We start from the raw sequence: 20000 nt of genomic DNA, 5'->3' as shown, positions 1-20000 counted from the left end.
ACCCAACGTTGACTGGTGCGAGTCTCACAAGGTGGAGACAATCCGTACCAGCGTCGTTAGCACGTGGCTCTTGCAGATGTCTGCAGAGAGCAAGGTCTTCTAGTGGTGAACTATGCGACTGGCTGTATATTCGAGTACGATGCCTGCACCCGAGGGATCTGGGATCGGTTTCAAGGAGGATGACACCCCCAGTTTTTGAAACCAGTACTCTTTTCAAGACTCAGGCCATTTGACTCAACTTAATAGACACTGCAATCTGTTATCAACATGACATCTCATTGTGTTTGTATACTGACTTCTTTGCATATCCTCCACAGGTGGAGGATCTCTTAAAAAGAGTTTGACAACGTGTGCACGCTAAGAGTCAGGATGCCAATATCCTCTGACCTTGAGAACCGCAACGTCATCATAAAGATCTCCCGGTACAACAAGGTGGTGAACATCCCCAACAGCATGACAGTCTTGGACGAGCTTCTCCCAATCTCGATCGAGATGGCCAAGCGAAACCTCAGGGGAGTGTGGAACTTCACTAACCCTGGCGTCGTCAGCCACAACGAGTGCCTGGAGCTGTACAAGAAGTACATCAACCCGGAGTTCAAGTGGAGCAACTTCACGCTCGGAGCAAGCCAAGGTGATCGTTGCTGCCAGGAGCAACAATGAGATGGACGCTTCCAAGTTGAAGGAGGAGTTCCCGGAGCTGCGATCCATCAAGGGTCGTTGATCAAGTACGTTTTCCGAGCCCAACAAGAAGACCTCTGCTGCTTGAAGGGTGTCCAGATTTGCATACATCACATTACAATGCAATACATATTGTATTAGTTATTATTACTGCATCTTCTTGTTGTTTCTCTCTTTATTGTATGTTAATTTAGAGTTTGATCAACGCCTTTGGCTTAGTTGGTCAAGCTTGTTTGTGGGTGTAACATTCTTCAAACATCGTACTAAATAAATATACTACATACAATTGTCACATTCTTCTTCATTTTCTATATTTGAGTCAATTTAATAAATAATAGTACTCCATTTCGCATTTAAAACTTCTCATTTTTTTTGGACTATTAGAAAAGGGCACAAACCAACAAATTTTATTCTGAGATGAAAATGTGACATTCAAATAGAACAAAACGAAATGAAATATGAGGCGTTTATGGATGAAATAATAGTATTTACTCTTATTTCGTAGTCTTTTATTTTAAAATTAAATAAGTAACAATATTGTCCATTTTAAACTTAACTAACAATATGGTCCTAATTTACATTTCAATTTACATTTATGAAATGTGTAAGTGATATTTAACTATATTATGATAAAAAGTTTTATTATTCGTGAGGTAATCATAATAGATCCGGGCCGGGTTCGGGCCCGCCCACCGACTACTCAGAGTATAAATACTACCATTCCCGCCCTCCGCCATTGAAACGGAGAGAATGGTGCGGAAGAGACTGCTGCTGCTGTTGAAGCCATCTTATGATCTATCGCTTCACACCGCCGCCACCGTTACCACCGCCTCCTCCAATCGCGACAAGGTATCAAAAGTTTAGCCTCAAAATTCAAATTAAACCCTCTAATTTTGTTAGTTTTACCGTTCAATTGGAGCTGGTATTGAGGTGTTGCGATTTCACTCTGCTATGGTGAGAATCATTCAATAATTAGATCTTCGGTATTGAGATTCATTTGTGTTCGGTTCAGGAAATCTGGTTGTTTCCCCAATAATTATTCTGCATTACGCATATGTATTTAATATTTGGGGAGAATGCCCAATTAGGAAAATTGGTGCAACCTAAATACCTAATCATGTAGCAATTCCCATGGATGAGTTTATTTTATTTTATTTTTCACTCAAGATTGTCGATTTTTTTACTGTTCATCGTAATGCTCCCTCGTCCATGAAGTAATGTCCATATTTGACCGGGCGAGTTTTAAGAAATATGAAGGAAAGTGGATGGAAAAAGTTAGTAGAATGAATGTGGGTCCCACTTTTATTCAAGAATCAATCCGTTCTCTCTGGTGTGAAGAATGTGCTTTCGAAGAAGTTGCACGAGCCCATTCCGTAGTTGGGAGTAGTTTTAAGCAGTGTGATATGGTGTATTTATCATCATTTTACTTGATGCTTTCAGCCAGTAATATGTTCAAATCACACACTGGTTGCCTCTCCTCCCTTCTCACTCTAATACTGCTTTGTGCACACTTTTATACGTTGTTTCTACCAGCCAAAACCATCATGGTGATGCAGATCTATTATGACGAATAAAGTAATGTAGTACGTAATTAGTTTGCGTCATTTTGGTCTCATATTCTGTTAGGAGCTATTACGGAGAACTTTGAGAAGGATAGTCCAGAATTGTTTGTTTTATCAGCCGCCTCTCCATTTGATGCCTTCTCAAATGCTTCGTTCGATTCTCAGATGACATACCTTTTATTCGTTGATGATATTGCAGGTGTTGAAATACTTGCATAACAGGACTTTGTCTCACAAAAACACGGTCAACTTCTGCCAGAAAGTTTTGAGTAAAAAATCCGTTGAATGGGTAACTGCTCTCCGTAGTGAGATTTCTGAGCCTATCCGTGATGTTGATCTGGTCATTGCAATTGGAGGTGACGGCACACTACTACATGCAAGCCATTTGGTGGATGATTCGATCCGGTCCTTGGAGTAAATTCTGATCCCACTCAACCAAAAGTAATTAACTTCACTGCCTTTTACCTTGCTAGATCAGATATCTTAATTTGATTCCATCTCCTTCTAATGCCTTATTTAAACGTGTTATTTAGGTAGCAGAATTCATTGAAGAATTTGATGCAACAAGGAGCACTGGATATCTTTGTGCTTCCACTGCCAGCAACTTTGAAGAGGTTAGGTTTCACAAAATCTATTTATATATTTGAAACCTTCGCTGTAGCTGCTATTCAAAGTATGACTTTGATTGAGTAAAGAGTTTCTGATACTAGTGGAAGTTAACATAAATACGTAGGTAGGAAATTCGTCTCTCTCGGTCTAGAAACACACTTTCTAAGTTCATAGCTACTGGTTTATTAGAGCTCTGACCCGATCTTCTTTCTTATTGGCATCTATATTTTATATGTTTGTTTTCTGAAATTGTGAGTTTTTTCTTATTCCACTCTTTCAAAGATCGAACTGCACATGGGTGTCTCTTAGTTATTTGAATTGGCTAGGATCGGATTATGTTCATGCTTCGTACTTTACATTCTTAGTATTATTGGTTTTGCAGATGTAATGAGCAGTTAACTGCTATAGATTTTTTGTTCCTAAGTCTAAGTTCCCAGTTCCCACCATGAAATAGTGACACTCTGTTTTTTTTCTAGGTGGTAGACGACATCCTTGAGAATCGTGTTGAACCATCTGAACTATCACGGATGGCCATTGCTATCAACTCAAAGCCTATTCCAACCTATGCTCTCAATGATATTCTACTCGCACATCCATGTCCTGCAACAGTTTCTCGATTCTCATTCAGGTCGGGAAAATGGAAATTGGTTTGGTTTTTTATTTTTTATGGGAAAATAGATATTGGTTTGGTTTTTTTATTTCTTAAAACACACGAACTGTGTGATTGATATTCTTGTTTATATAGGATCAAGAAAGATGGGGAGCCCTCCCTCTACTTCACTCGAGATCAAGTGGCATCAGAGTGTCGACAGGCGCTGGATCAACGGCTGCAATGCACTCGGCTGGTGGATTCACAATGCCCATCTTCTCCAGGGAGCTGCAGTACTTGGTGAGGAGCCCATTGCTGCAGGTTCAAACTTAACACACGGGTTTGTAAAATCGAACGAGACGATGGATATCTCCTGGTTCTGTAGAAGGAAGCTGTATGTTGATGGTTCGAATGTGTTCCATTCTGTAGAGCTAGGGGATACGATAGAAATGTCTTCTAGGGCTCCGCAGTTGAAAATGTATCTGTCACCCGAAATTATTTCACGTAACAAGTGAATACACATAGATATATACTCGCATACTATAATTGTACGATGTCTCGAGTAGTTTGCAGATGGTAATCCCAGTGTTGCATTTACTAATATGTCGTTTTAGTTTCTATCAGAACGACAGTTGGGTGTTGAGCGAGCGAGTTACTCCTATGTCAGTGTCACTGCATGCTTGAGGAGGTAACTGCAAACATGGCTGCAGTTTCATTTTCAACTATAGCTTCATCACCTGCCATTATTAAGCAAGAACGGAATTTGATATCATGAATCAAGAAGAATAAACAGAATGCAAGAACTTAAATGACGAAATCATTATCGAAAGTGTTATTTAATGTTGATCATTATTGAAAAATAAAGCAAAGATATATGTCACATTAGAGTAATTCTACCTACATCTGAGACTATATATTGCAATAGTGTAGCAGTTACTGGGCTTACATGAACACATGAGGTCGACTACGCGAGAGTTGAGGCCGCTTTATAGGTGAAAGGATAAGATTCCTCAGAGTCATTGAAGGATTTGCTGGGCGCTGTCCAGCTCCAACGCCAAAAGAAGGATGGGAACTTGGCACTCGACTACCAGTTTCAGCAAGACCGGCCGATTGTTTGGCAGGTGAGCCACCAGACATGTCAAATGTGGAGTTAGAATTGTTGTGTCGTGCCGGCCACATGTCATCTCTTGGCCCTGGAGTGTCAGGAGTGAGAACCGACCAATCTGCGACAAATAAGCCGGACTAGCACTTTTGGAAGAGTATGAGAATAATTAAATATGCCATTATTGGTATTTTTCAAGAGATCAAGTAGAATATTGTGTTATGCTGTAAAGATAAAAGTTTATAGGTAACTATCAGGGTAGAGCGGAACCATGTGAATATCTATGTAAGTGAAAATGGCGTCGAATGGGCTTACCGGTCCTCATAGAGTCTCTTCTGTCTGGTTCTGAGAACATGTTAGCTTCTGGCCTATTGAAGAAATTATTTGCCGGCTGAATTGCTGAACGTTTCATTGACTCGATTTCATTTCTTGCTTGATCGTACATATCATCGAGTTTCCTTTTTGCCTGGCAGTGACAATAAGAACATCATTAGTAACCACAACCATAATTATAGTAAAAGAAGAGCAGTAGATTGACCTGCACTTTTCTGAAAACTTTTCTTGCAGTTCCACTTTATCCTTAGTCAGATTCTCATTCTCTTGCTCCAATATCTGGCACCTCTTACGCATTTTCTGGTACGCGCCAATTGTCTCCTCCATTTTCTGTGTAAGTGCCTCTTTCATCAATTCACATTTCTGCCGATACTGAGCTGCTAATTTATTCATCTTGGCTTGCATCTCCAATTCTTTTTGCCCAATATGAAACATGAAACTTTTGTATACACACTTCAATGCTAGGACCTTTTAAGGAATACTTAATTTACAGGAAGAACTAGATCCATAGTCTATCATACTGGTGAAACATAATCAATCGAGAAACATTGAGCTAGACTCTTTAGTTAAGGATACATATTTGAGGAGATAATCCCATCATGGCCATCTGCGCAAAACAACAACTAGTATGTCATGGAATGTGGTGAATGGCATATGATATGTAACTTAAGAAAGGGTAAATTGACACAAGCAAATGATAAACTAATCAAGAGGCAGAGTCTTTGCCAGAGAGTTTCCTCACATTGATCCATTCGTCATTTGGATTGATGTCCACTGGCTTCATATGACTGCCAAGTAAAAGGACGACATTTCAAACCAATTAAAATCAAATGACTCCACAGATAACCACAAAACTATACCTTGTCTACATATTAGAGACACATGAAGAAGGGAAATATATGATTAAGTTCAACTTTCATTGCATCAGATGGGTGAAAAACTTCTGACACATAACATAACAGCTAGTCTATAATTTGATAACAGAATTGTTCCTTTTGGAAATTACAGACATAAGATAAAATGAACAAGTTTCACTTTGTTATCAATACCTTCTAGAGAGCACTTGATCACAAACAGGACACGAACCATCATTACTGAGAATCCTACCAGCATCTTCCGTGCCTTCAAAAGTTATTAAGGAAGTCTGACAAAACATACCAAAATGACGACTTTGATAGAAATAAAAAGTATGAGAATTAATCCATTCATATTTGGATACACATGATGTGACCACATGTTGTGGCGACTGCTCGCCCTTCCAATTCCCGCCAGCACGCATTGCATCTCATTTCAGTGTCTCAGAATGATTTAATTAACACTTCGCTCTTTTGAGTTCAACTTTGCAATATGTTGATAACCTGAGAATTGTAATAAGAAAACCAAAAACCAACTCAAGACTTTAAGCTTATAAAAGTGTTAAGCACAATAAAGCTGTTTAATAGTAATATCTAGTAAGCAAATAATGAGAACTGCTATCAATCAAAGTACTAGATCAAAATTCCTCTTTGACCTCAAAAGGCAGAACCTGCATGCTTGACCACAACACAAGTCCTGGATTCCAATTCAAACATAGATGAAGAAAATCTCAAAGATAATAAACAAGATCAGGTGCAATTCAACATCCTCGTTTTATCAAAAAAATCACTTGAAACACTTAGTATAGCTACGCTACCAAAGTTATACATAGAAAAATCGTGAAGATTAAACTCTCAATACACGAGAAATATAAAACGGTATAGCTGAATAGATCTAGTTCACCATTCACTCAAACAAAATCTGCAGGAAAAAAGCATCAATTTCAAACTTATCGCGCACGATGCTCAACTGAGACCTCTATCGTCAAATAAATCAGCAAAATCAAGCAATTAACCAATAGCAATTTAGATTCCTAAAATCGGAAGCTAAATCGCAGAAAATTATGGAAGCTTGCGAGCAATGTACACAGAATTCTGCAATTGTGCGAATAGAATTCAGATTGCGGCAGAAATTAGGCAGCGAAGAAAGTGTACAAACTGACCTTTAACTCCGGAAACAAGCAATGGTTGCTGAATTCAGAAATGTAGAGAAAATGGTAGGAATCGAAGCACTACGGAGCTAGGGTTATCGACTTGGAGCGAGATCGCAGATTGCGCGGCAAAGACGAGAAGAAATTCCGCGAGACGTTGCAGATTTAAATGATCTGCGAAATGGTAGTTAATATATAACCTTTTTAATTAGTGTCATTTAAAGGATTATATAATTATGAAAGCTTTAATATTTTGTGATAATTTGACATATATTATCTTAAATTACACAATATTACCATATGAAATAAAAATTGTATAATGAATCACACTTAACAAGAAATACGTCCAAAGCTGTCATTCAACCTCACGTGGACAACTACCTTTGCAAAAAATAGAACTTGGACTGTGAAACCTTCAAAAAATAAATATATTGCGATTAGAATTTACAAAACAAAAAAAATTGCGATTAAACACAAAGGATTTTCAATTATTCAAGATTACACTGACCCCCAATTCTTTATGTAAAATACTTGAAAGGATCAATATTCATAATTCAACACTATTTCTATATGACATTATCACGAGATTAAATACTAGAATAAAATATATTCGTTCGAACAACGTTTATAAGACTTAATTCTCAGAATCATCAAATTAAATTCATGTGTGGTCACCCAAAAAATAAAATTAAAAGCTTGACAACTATTCATCACTTATTCTTGTGTTAGCAGTGATTGGAACGCTCGATTTATTGATGAAAAAAAAAACAATCGTGTAAATGGTTATTCGAACATTTAACTTATTAATGAAGAAAAAAGATTAATTGGAACGTTGAACCTTTTTACGAAGAAAGAGGCGTGATGTGACGTGAAGAGTGACGACTATTTTATAAAAATCACCACCGCCTCAAAACAATACTACCAGAGCGATACGTGTTCACACTCAGCTTCCAACAACTATCCAACTTCACTATAAAAGCTGCTCACCACCTCCCCGCCATTTCTCCCTCTCTCGGTTAAACCGCTGCTGCAACCCTCCTTTCCCCCACCTGAAGTTTCCTCCTGCTCTCTAACCGTTCGCTACTTGTCTTCTCCGCGGCTGGCGTGTGAACAATTGAGCGCGGGAATCGTCGCTGTTGCTGCTCTGTTACTGGCGGTGATGAAGATTCAGTGCAACGTCTGTGAGGCGGCGGAGGCGAAGGTGCTCTGCTGCGCCGACGAGGCGGCTATGCGGCGACTGCGATCAGAAGGTGCACGCCGCCAATAAGCTCTCCAGTAAGCATCAGAGGGTTCCTCTCTCTACTTCTTCGTCGCAGAAGCCTAAGTGCGATATTTGCCAGGTAGGTAGCTCACGATCTTTTCAGATCTCAATTCTGTTCCGCTTTCAGCTTTCAATTTTGTTATATTTTCTAGTTTAGTTTGTTGAATTCCTTCGTTCCGCGTAGATTTGCCTAATTTGACTCAAACGATCACAACTGCCGAATTCTGAAATGATATGATGAACATTCAATTGAGTTTTTTCTAGTTTAGTTTGTTGAATTCCTTCGTTCCCCATAGATTTTCCTAATTTGACTCAAAACGATCGCAATTTCCAAATTCTGGAATGATATCATGAAGTAGTGTGCTGTGTGTTTAGCAACAGAGATTCGAATTAGATGTGTTCTTCACGTGTGGCTGTAGTTAGTTTCACATCACGCAAATACAAACTTCGAGATGCAGAAATTAGGCGATTTCCATGCGATCGCTTGCTCCTCCTCGAAACTGCAAATTAGGTACCTGGATATGTGAAGCAGTGTGTTGTGTGTTTAGTAACAGACATACGACGTAGATGTGCTCTTCTAGTGGGGCTGTAGTTAGTTACACTGATCATGAAGCATCTTCAAGCAAATAATCAATTTGTGAATTAGACATTTCACTATTATCAAACATTCGAACCTCGAGATGCAGAAATTAGGTTCCTTCCATGTGATCGCTTGCTCCTTCTCGAAGGGTATGTAAAAATTTGACTAAAACTGCAAATTAGATTCCTGGATATGTAAAGCTTGGTTCAGGATTGGGAGTTAATCTGAGATTATCATCTAAAATATTACTAATTGTTATTCATTGCTGCAATAGTATTCTGACTTCGACTATCTGGGGATTCCATTTGCAGTCTCTTTTGTGGTTGATTTGATTAGTGGCTTGACCCTAATTACTGAGCTACATAGGTCTTGATATTCAAACTCCATGTGTATGCAGGAAACGGTAGGCTATTTCTTTTGCCTGGAGGATCGAGCTCTGCTTTGCAGACGATGTGATGTTTCTATACACACTGCAAATCGCTTAGTCGCTGCTCATCAGAGGTTCCTGCTCACTGGAGTTAAAGTAGGTCTCGAAGCAGCCAAATTTGATCCACCAATGCCATCCCTTCCAGTTGAGAGAAGCTCGGGATCGAATGCTCCTCCCACTCCAAAGAACGTTATGAACATAGCAACAGCTGAACAATCCAATAAAACTCTGCCTGTCCAAGCCAGTGTAGGTGGGGATATTTCAATGTCGAGGTTGTCTTTTACAGGAGGTTCCACGGCTGAAAGTATTTCACCGTGGCAGTTGGATGAATTCCTTGAGCTTGGTGACTTGGTCAAAGTACGATCTCATGGATCCCGGCTCATCCAAGGTTCAATCTATTCATATCCATATGATTTTTGGATAGAAAGTTGATGTTTTAGATTCGAATCTAATCTTCACCAACATGTATTCCTCTCAAATTGCATATGTTTGAAGATAAATTGGATATCTTGGTATGGTTTCAGGCGGATTCCGGGAGATTTGGAGATTCAGACTACTCGCCTATGTTTCGAGTTGCTGATATGGAGGTCGAGGGCGATGAGTGTATGGGACAGTCACCGAATAATTTCTGGACGGTGCCGGAGATTCCATCTCCCCGACAGCATCCGGGCTTAACTGGCCCATGATTCCCCAGACCCCATGCGACTCTGCTGCCTTCGTGCCCGATATAATCTCCTTGCCTACACACCACCGTCGTTCACACGGTGGTGATAATATGAAGCGACGGAGGCGTTTTTGATTAACCCTACTTTCCACTTGTATCAAGAGTTATGAGTTATGCACATTAGTTTTCTAGGGCTATGAATATGATATAGACAATCTGATCATAGCAAGTGTTGAATCCTACTTGTTATCGTTGTATGCAAGCAGTGTTGTTTTGTAATCGTCGTTATCCTCTTAAAAGAGGTTTTGTAAGACCTGTCGAAACCCAATGTCCCGGTACTGTCTACAAAGTCTTTTTCCGGCAGGGCTGGCCCCGACCGTCGTGACGATGGCATGGTGTTGGATGATGATGTTGAATTTATATGCTTGATGGATATCTAACTTTTGGTAGCTATGAATTGAAAATTTGAAATGTTTATTTCAAGTATTTAGAAGTTGAGCTTAATGCAAGTTTAACTCCCAATATGGGAATATAATTAGCAATGATCTCTTGATTGAAGTATAAAAGATGAGTATTCATTCAAAATTTTATTTTGTAATAAGTATAAAAGCAGAAGTACAATATGAAATTAAAATGAGACCAAAACAAAGAATGACAAGCTGAATTTTGTTTAGATCAGCTTGTCACAATTTGTGTAGATTTGTACTATGAATAACATAATATTCATTTGCACTCTTAATTCTCATTCACTAGATAAAATGCTCATCTTTGGAGAAAAGAAATTGAAAACCAAATATTTCCCACAAAAAATGAAAGCCAAATATTCCCTCCACCCAATAGCATGAGTTCCATTTTTTCCCCCTAGTTTTAAAAAATGTGAATGAAAAAAATTAATGGAACTTAAATTTTATTTTATAATGAAAAAAATATATTTTAAAAAGTTAATAGAACACAGACTTTATTATATTGATTTTATAAGAAAATATAAGCTAACTGAATTGATAGAATTTGAAATCTACTTATAACATATAAGTTCTATTTGAATGAATCATAATATGAATAAAACACAGATGAAGAGAGTCAACATTTTTCCTATTTGAGAGGATAAATATACAATCTACATGTGAATGTGTCTTTGTAATTTGCAGATGGAGAAAAATTGTTTACATCAAGCTTTAAACTTCTTAGTTACATGCATTCTCTCATTCATGTTAATATCACATAGTAAAATGTAAGAGGAAAACACGAGTGAAACCTCAGACCTCATTTCATACAACAGACAGAATAATGGTTGAAGACTTTCCACTTTTCATTATCAACAATGAATGCAAAATTCATACAACAGTAAGCCTAAATTCACACTTGGCTTCAAATCCAACACCAATTCCAAATTCACAGCCCAAACTGCTCTTCTGCAGCTCTCTTTGTTAGTTAGTCATTGAAATGAAAGAGATTTTGGTAACTGTGAAGATGGATTCGCCCTTCACTCTTCCATTTCGTTTTATTGTGTCAGTTTATCCGGCTCAAACTCAAGAGTCGGCTGGTGGCAGCTACACAGTGATTAATTAGCGAATTAAGCAAGTTAGCCGTTGCGTACCAGCCTCTATGTGAGCCAGTTTTGGAGGAACAGTTGCTGCATAAGGATTGCCAAAATGCTGCCCATGGATATATTTAGGACATTGACCGTCATTGTTAAGCTGCAATGCAAAGAAAGGAAAACGCTCATAACCACAGAAAATGCCGGCTTCCCACATGATTCACGAGGATGATGCGCATATAACTCTAATTACAAACCAAGAAAGATGATAATATCCGCTACAAGAAACCGTTTCTAAAAATGTATACAAAACATAACTCAACAAGAAAGCAAGTCGAGAAGCGAAAGAGAATAACTAACCCATTGGAACCCTTCTTTTTCTTGGAATACTGCACCGATGATACTCTCTCCGAGATTAGCAATCTGGGAAGCAATTACACAGATGACGACTTGTGGTATGTTTATCTGTTCAGACATAACTCTTCATCAGTTGGAGAAAAGAAAATTAACACTGGTGCGAGAATGAATCAAATTTATTGCAAAATGTAGAGATTTATCGATCGATATTCGTGTAAAACAACGGGGAGGAAGATGACATCCTAACTTTTACCTGACCAAGAACAACACCGACAGAAGCAAGAAGAACCGAAGCTAAAATTCCAGCAAGAGTTCCTTCAAGACTAACGGCCCCTTCAGTACCCCTTGGGACTATCTTGAATGTTGTGACTAGGTAACTACAACAAACATCAACTAATCAATGGATGTGAAGAAAAGAGCATATCTTGAAAAAAAACACTCGGATAACTACAAGAAAAGAGGTGAGCTTACGTCGTCCTGCCATATGCTTTCCCTATCTCACTCGAGACAGTATCGCTGAGTTTGGTACAGAAACTAGCGACAAACCCAAGTTTCCAAAGGGGAGCAAGTGCCACTCCACCGATTCCGGAGATTGAGAGGGCTGCACAAACACAGCCGGCAGCACTTGACCCAACCACACTTCCCGGTCCTCTTCCTTTCATTTTCTCAGAAACCCCCTTGAGCCTCCTTCTGCTCCATTTTCACCTTTGTCGCGGCCGTTCCCTACAATTATCAATCCATCACTCAACACTTCTACCTTAGAGGATACACAAACTCCACCATCTAAACACTAAACCAATTTTTTTATGAAAGTGTCAATATTTGTAATACGCATACTTGAAATCCACACAACAAGCTTCACACACTAATTAGCTTGTGATTCAACACAGAAATCAGCCTTCTGCCATCCTGCTTATGTAAGAGGAAAAAAATCCAAAACAGCCAAAGTAGCAAAAATGTAATTTTTTTTGTAGTTGATTTGAATTCAGACATTGAGAAGGAAGCGCGCGCACACACACAAACACCCACATTGTTCCAAATTCCAACAATTCAGCTACCTCACAATTCAAAAAAACATTATTCAACTCAAAACTCTACTAATGAAACTCAATATTTGCAATACACATACCTGAAATCCACACACACACAATAAGCTTCAAACCCTCTTGTAATTCTACACAAAACATAAAAAGCCTTATGCAACCCTGCTTATGCAAGAGGAGAATTCCAGAACAATCAAACAAGAAAAATGTAATCTTTTTTATAGTTGATCAAAATTTCAAATCTTGACACATAAATCAAAGCAGAAACACACACATGATTCCAAATTCCAACAATTTCAGCTCCTCACAGCTCAAAAAAGCACAACTCAGCTCAGCATTCCACTAATGAAAACTCACAATTCACACAATTGAACAAAGAGAGCTCACAATGACAAAGTAAGTAGCCACAAGAAGGAACCCAGAGTAGCTAAAGGCGCGCCACGTGAGGGTCCCGAGCAAGAACGCCGCCGCAAACCGGGCGGCGACAATCCGGAGAGAACCGGGGAGCCCAAGACGAAGATCGCGGCGTTGCTGAGAAGCGCGGATTGCCACGTGGGAGGCGATGATTTGACCAGCTGGATGGCCTGCTGAAGAAGACCTGGATCAAAATCAGTCGCTGATGCTTGAATTTGGGATGCCGATTTCTGCTTCAAGACTGGATTTTTAGGGGTTGGCTTGAGAGGGGTAAAGAAGAGGGCTTTTGAAGTGGGATTGTGGGAATTGGGGAGTGGAAATGGAGGGGTGAGAGAGAATGGTCGGTGTTGAGAGAGAAGCTGCCATTTTTGTTTGCAGTAAGATAGTTTGGTATGGGAAGAAAGAAGCTAAAAATGCAAAGACTTCTCAATTTTATAAATAATGATTTTATTGTAGTTCAAAAATTAGAGTATTAATATAAATGGAAAATAATATCGTGCCACCTTAATTTGGGTGTTCATTTATGTACGCAGACTTTTTCGATACCAAATAAAATTTCGAGTAATATTGCTTTTACACTCCATTTGTTAAATTACAAATGAAGAATTTTTGACTCAAAATTTTAAAAATGAAGAGGGTTATTTTTTTAAAAAAGAAATGGCTTGTTTATAGTAAGACAATAAAAAAAACAACGCTCATTTATAGTGAGACAGAGTAATAATTTAAAAAATCATGACCTTGCAATTATATTATAGAAATTATATTAGTAATATAATTTGCTAAAATTCACATAGTATTAATTTCTAGCAATTAAGGCTATATATGGTAGCTACCACGGGCGGACCTAGATTTGGCATCCCTTCTTCAAGAGTGGTGTAAAAGAAGTTACATTTGTACACTATATTTTATTCATTTTATTTTAATTAGCTTAGTTGTTATTAATAATGATTTTTCATTTATTTTTTAGTTCCAATGCATAAAATTTTAGCCTTGCCTGATTCAAGTTATAACCTAATTCCTTTTCCTTTTCTTTTATAACTCATATAGCCATATTGTTAATCAGAGATGCAAACATTTATGGATAGTAATTATGGATGAAAATTGAGTTTTTCATAATTTTTAAAAAATCAATGAAAGAATACATTCTTGATTTTACGCGTAGTCGTCTCAACAACATGTACACATAGAAAAGAATGTTTTTATTAATGAGCAAATTTTATCTTGGAATTAATTGATTTCCATTAGCAAGGAGAGTGGCATAGAGCAGTTGATTCCATGTATCCGGCACGCCAGCGAGGCACAATGGCTGCAGTCGTCCCCTTCTTCCCGCCGATGCCGTACGCGGACGGATGGCCGTCTTTCCGCAGGGCTGAGAGCGTGGTAACGTCCAGCAGCTGCACCGATGTCGTCATGTTGCTTAACACGCGCTTCAGCGCTGCCACGGCTGGCAGATCCGGCCCGGGGTACACGGACCCGAGGACCGGCTCTGTCTCTCTCCGTAGCACGTTGCATTCTTTTGTGATGCATTATTCCACTCCGTGCCACTACATGTATGCATGATTGAATACGATCAGAGCGGACGCATAAAATTAATTACTCCATCATAAACTAAAAATTAAAACTTTTTAGACTCGAAAATAAATTAATATCGGCTATATTTATATTAAGCTTGCGGTGAAAATTATTTTTCTGTTATAAAGTTGCTATTTGAAATGTGATTGTTCATATGATTAAAAACTTTTTATATTAAAAAATAGTAACTAATTGTGTAAATAAAAATTTATAATGTGTTCCAATTAATGAATAAAGTGAATATTTTTTTGAGTATACATCATAGTGAGTTTCAAATTATAAACTAAAAATAGTTTTTTGATTAAAAATGATTATTGCAAAAGGAAGAGTTATTTCTAATGAAAAGTTAATTTAAATGACTAAAGAAATTTAGAAATAAAATGACTGAATCAAAGAGAAGGGTTTAATTACTTGTAATGAGTTGGTGAAATGCCTTGAAAGAAAACCTTAGTTTGCAAAGGATTGATGTTAGAATCCACCCACTTGGACCATGTTCTTAAGCCCAACTCATAAGCTTTCAATCGATCCATGTCTTTGTACACTTCACCATCAAATTCGATGTAGTCCCACCTAACCATATCAGTTTGTACACAATTCAAATTACTACAAAAACACATAAACAAAGAAAAACCAAGACTACACTACTTTTACGGCGTTTGTCTTCCCTTGTGAACCCACCAATGCCATGAATTGAACACGAGCATATCAAACCCTTTCCATGAGTCCCCGTTCTTGATTGAATCAGCTTTAAAACCCTTCCCTCTTCTTGTCCACAATTAAATCGACCAATAGGGGCGTTCCTCGACAGCATCAACGACATCCTGTACTCCTGCATATGCAGATAGAGGTGGTTAGATAGTTTATCGGTTATCACCCTAACCGATATTTTCAGTTACAGTTCGGTTTTGATTAGCATATCAAATTCAAAATCACCAACAATGTTACATCAATTTGGCTTAATTAAGGTGATCATGCATAATATGGAGCATTGTTCATTGTATGATCTGCAATTGTCTCTAACGCGTACTATTATATGACATGTGACTACTCATACAATGAACACAGTCCGTATTAGAAGATCCATGCAATATACGTTGATCTGATAGCTTCAAATCACACAATGAGCAGCGGTGTAATCTGCAACCTTCATCAACACATATATTGCATGAACCCCTATATTGTATGTATCTAGTAGATTCATGCATATATGTGTTGGTGAACTGGTTGCAAATTATACCGTTATTCATTGTATGATCTACGGCTATCATATCAACATATACTGCTTGAGTCTTCTCATATGCATATACATACATGAGATATAAATGACAACCTTAAAATTAGATCATACATTAATCTAGAATGAATATCAGGGTTTTATACAGGGGCGGATCTAGTAGGGCCTCATAAGGGGCATTTGCCCCTCCTCAATATATTTCATGTGCTACTAATTTGTTATATAATTTTTGAAATTATTCCCCTTAAAAATACCCTACCTCAAATTTTTAAAATTTCTTCTTATATTTTTGCCCCGTTGAATTGAAATCCTGAATCTGACCCTGGTTTTACATACTAGGAGAGGAAAAAATACCGGCATGTAAAACGTGGAAACCCCTCCTGTCTTTTTGATAGTGTAGTTTGACTGAGGAACCGAGGCATGAAGCATGCATGCAAGAGACTCCCACTGATTCAAACTAAGGGAATCTCCCACAAACAACATTTTCTTCCCTTGAAACCTCCTCAAAAAATCCACCCCACTAAATCTAATTAAAGAAAACAAATTAATTTAGATCATAATATTAATTAATTATAATTAATAATACACACACACACATACTTGGGCAATTTGCAGTTGTTGGGCTTCCATGTGAAATTGAGGTAGAGCTTGTCCGGTCTTCCATTTCTGATACAGTCGAACTGTTTGTCGATGAAAGGGCACATCGTAGCATCGTAGATAGGGCGGGCGCCGGCCACCCAAGTGCCTTGGAATAAATCACATCCCGCATCAAGGCTGGATGACAATTGGAACCATGTGAAAGTGAGAAACACAAATTTGAGGGTGATGGTTAAGAATGTTGCAATGTGTGACATTGTTTGGTGAGATTTATGTTGTCAATGGATATTTTTTCGTGTGTATTGTGTTTTTATATATATATATATAGTGTGTGTGTGTGTGTGTGTGTGAAGTGGTGTTGGTTAGAGCTAGGTGGAATAATAATGGATGGATTGGCTTGAAGGGAAAGACAAAATGGGATGGACCCTTGCAAGTAGCTAAGTTCTCATCATTGCCTTGTTGGCGGATCAATGATTGAAACAATGGATTCTGATCTATTGTTTGACGGAGAAAAGCGTCTTATCAATTAAGTTGTTATGTTGAACGTATAAAATTATTGTGTCCTACTATTATATTTCAATTACTTATTTATAATTTCACCCGAATTATACCTCGTGAAAACTTTGAGAAAACTATTAAAATTCATAATTTTTATAACCAATTTTGAAAGTTGTAAAATAGACTAGGAATCAACCAAAATTCATGAATTTTCTAGCAATTTGCTCTAATTAATAGAAATACTTCTAGCATTATTTGCTTCTAATATATAATCGAATTTTGCAGGTGATTCATTCCGATGCATGTACAATTATCAGTACACAATTCAATAAGATATTTCTAACTGCATAATATATAGAAATTAATTAAATTATAATTTAGGATCTTAGAATTTCGTTCAAATACAGATAACAAATAGTATATGCTTTAAGATATACTAATTCTCAAAACAAGAATTGATTATTAATTCCATCTTTCCCATCCCATCTTGATAAATTATTCCTTCTCAAATTATCTTATTACTAGTAAAAATGTGACATGAATATACAACCTTTCAAACAATGAGGTTGTAAAGAATCTGATTCCAAGTATCCGGAACTCCCGGCAGGCACCAATGGCTGCAGTCCATCGATGGAAGCCCGTAAATCGAGGGATGCCCGTCTTTCCTCATCAACGAAAGGCCTGTCACGTCCAACAGCGTGACGGGCTTCCTCATTGCCCCCAACACCTTCTTTAGTACCCCTAGAGCCGGTGGCAAACCCACAGGGTACGTGGGCCCCGCCACTGGCTCTTTTTGTCCTATGCACGATTTCGCACTTGGCTCGTTCCATTCGGTCCCACTGCTCGTCACAATATGCATATAATTCATTAAGTGGCTGTTCGGTTCATGAAACAAAATTGTCTTGAGATGCAGTGTAAGATACACTAAAATAGACCTTGGCTAGGATTAAATTAGTCTTATGCATGGTTGTAGAGTAGGGTGGAGAGGAGAATAATGAGGAGAGGGAGATGGACAAATTAGTAGGAGGGGGTGAGGTGAGATGGTTAGTCATGGGATAGGTGAAAAGGAGTCCATTCAAATGGGCCGAAATAGACCCATATCTACAATTGTTAGCTAAAATTTGCTTGAAAATGTGAATGGAGAAGATAAAAGTTATCTTAGAAACCGAACGGGCACTAAAAAAATTAACAACGCGGCCGTTAAAAAAGGAAGGGGTGAACCTTACTTGTAATGCGATGGGGAAATCCCTTGAAAGAAAACCTTGGACGTGGTGGGGTCCACGTTGTCGTCGACCCAACCGGCCCACGTGTGGAGCGCTTTCTCGAAGGCGAGGACGCGATCCATGTCTTTGTAGAGCTGCCCCCCTAATTCGATGAAATCCCACCTACACAAATTTTGTCATGCATTATAGATGGAAGCGAAATTAAACTGGTTAACGATGAAACACAACTTAATTAGAAAGAAATTTTCCATCCAAGTTCGAGTCACACAATATGCATAAATGTGATTAGGTGTGAACTATGGTATGGTTGAGGATGAAACGCAACTCAGTTGATAAAGCGTTTTTTTTTTCAACTAATAGGTCGAGGGTTCTGATCACCCAATGTGCCTGAAGACAATTGCGTGTGAATTATAACTCAAAGAGAGAAATTAAGTGACGTACGGTTGAGAGGCGCCGCGGCGATTCCACCAATGCCACGTGTTGAAGACGAGGGTGTCGATGCCGAGCCACCTCTTGCCACCTTGTATGGAGTCTAGCTTGAGGATTCTACCTTGTGCTTCTCCAACTAAGTCTACAAGATATACACTGCGATCCAACATCACCTTCACTTCATAATCCTGTCCAAGATGATCATCGGTATATTTAAGAAGGATCAGTAATGATTTCTCATCTGTACTTTTAGATGACTTGAATCCGAGTTGAAGAAAATGTTCTACCAACTGAAATGTACTTTGTTGTTATGATATTTTTTGGGGGGTTAATCATCTCTAGTCAAATTTTCACTTTAAATATTTGAATTTTGTAACAAGTTTAATTTATGCCCCGCATTAAAGAAACTTGCGCCATAGTAAACTTGAACCCGACCTTTGGCCTCATACAATAACAACTCTATCATTAGTTCAATACACGCACGTGCACACATTAATTCTTAACAATTCTCAACATCACCTATATAATGACGCTTGAGAAGTAGTAATATCAATTTCACATAAAAGCAAAAAATGGTTGTTAAAGTGTAGCTTTTTCAATGTGTTAAATCATGATAAATAATTGAAGCCCTCTTTCATTACGCAATAACAACCTCTCGATTATCTCTTTCATTTCTAAAGTAACATTACATCAATAATTTATAAAACTTGATTGTCTCATTAAATATCAATCAAGATATTTACACTATATGACAACTTTAACTGTTTATTGCTACATCTCCATAACTATTATTCACAGAGGTAGCTCACAAGAAATTAAATTTTAAACATTATTTTTTTCATTTTTAACTATTAATATCACAAAAAACTAATGATAAATTGAATTAAACGAGAACGGTGGTCGCGAATAATGCTTACCGTGAATGTGAAGGTGGTAACCTCGCCGGAAGAGGTGTGAGTGTAGTTAGTTTCCGGCACGGTGGCGATGATCATACATATTAAAGATTCCCATTGATTGCGGCTGAGGGAGTCACCCACAAACATTATGCTTTTCCCTTTGTATGTCTTCAACAAATTTTCTCCATCAAATCTACACAATTTTACAACATAGTATTTGTCATATGCCAAAGAAACCTCTCTATGTGTTTAATCGAATTTTCGTCTATTATTCATGATATGTATATCTTTTCAAATTGTCTCATATAATGTCTTGTTTCTTGCTTCACACAATTTCATATAATACAAGTATATTTTTCGAAGTTTATGTCACTTTACAGTTTAATTAAA

At 37.9% G+C, this 20000-nt stretch overlaps 2 protein-coding genes and 5 pseudogenes across 2 annotated transcripts; 3 read left to right on the top strand and 4 right to left on the bottom strand.

Moving 5' to 3' along the window:
• Positions 1–4: 4 nt before the first annotated feature.
• LOC125200130 lies at positions 5–721 on the top strand (annotated as a pseudogene).
• A 707-nt stretch (positions 722–1428) lies between these two features.
• On the top strand, positions 1429–4039 carry LOC125200132 (annotated as a pseudogene).
• Positions 4040–4096: 57 nt separating this feature from the next.
• On the bottom strand, positions 4097–7028 carry LOC125200131 (E3 ubiquitin-protein ligase CCNB1IP1 homolog). Its single transcript, XM_048097883.1, has 9 exons — positions 6891–7028; positions 6093–6231; positions 5923–5995; positions 5616–5661; positions 5450–5480; positions 5077–5334; positions 4856–5005; positions 4385–4661; positions 4097–4175 (listed from the first exon to the last, which is right to left on the bottom strand). The coding sequence occupies exons 2-9, from the start codon at positions 6160–6162 to the stop codon at positions 4172–4174; spliced, it is 909 nt and encodes a 302-aa protein (XP_047953840.1). The 5' UTR covers positions 6163–6231; positions 6891–7028; the 3' UTR covers positions 4097–4171.
• An 843-nt stretch (positions 7029–7871) lies between these two features.
• LOC125200129 lies at positions 7872–10089 on the top strand (annotated as a pseudogene).
• A 951-nt stretch (positions 10090–11040) lies between these two features.
• On the bottom strand, positions 11041–13527 carry LOC125200135 (annotated as a pseudogene).
• Positions 13528–14345: 818 nt separating this feature from the next.
• Positions 14346–16841, bottom strand: LOC125200136 (annotated as a pseudogene).
• Positions 16842–17417: 576 nt separating this feature from the next.
• Positions 17418–19841, bottom strand: LOC125200134 (protein trichome birefringence-like 41). The gene is made up of 4 exons (XM_048097884.1): positions 19632–19841; positions 18727–18902; positions 18289–18447; positions 17418–17901 (listed from the first exon to the last, which is right to left on the bottom strand). Exons 1-4 carry the CDS (start codon positions 19755–19757, stop codon positions 17616–17618), a joined length of 747 nt encoding a protein of 248 aa, XP_047953841.1. The 5' UTR covers positions 19758–19841; the 3' UTR covers positions 17418–17615.
• Between the last annotated feature and the right edge of the window lie 159 nt (positions 19842–20000).

The sequence above is a fragment of the Salvia hispanica genome, unplaced genomic scaffold (assembly GCF_023119035.1).
Source record: "Salvia hispanica cultivar TCC Black 2014 unplaced genomic scaffold, UniMelb_Shisp_WGS_1.0 HiC_scaffold_822, whole genome shotgun sequence".
NCBI classification, from domain to species: domain Eukaryota; kingdom Viridiplantae; phylum Streptophyta; class Magnoliopsida; order Lamiales; family Lamiaceae; genus Salvia; species Salvia hispanica.
This window is presented reverse-complemented; position numbering and strand designations above follow the sequence as displayed.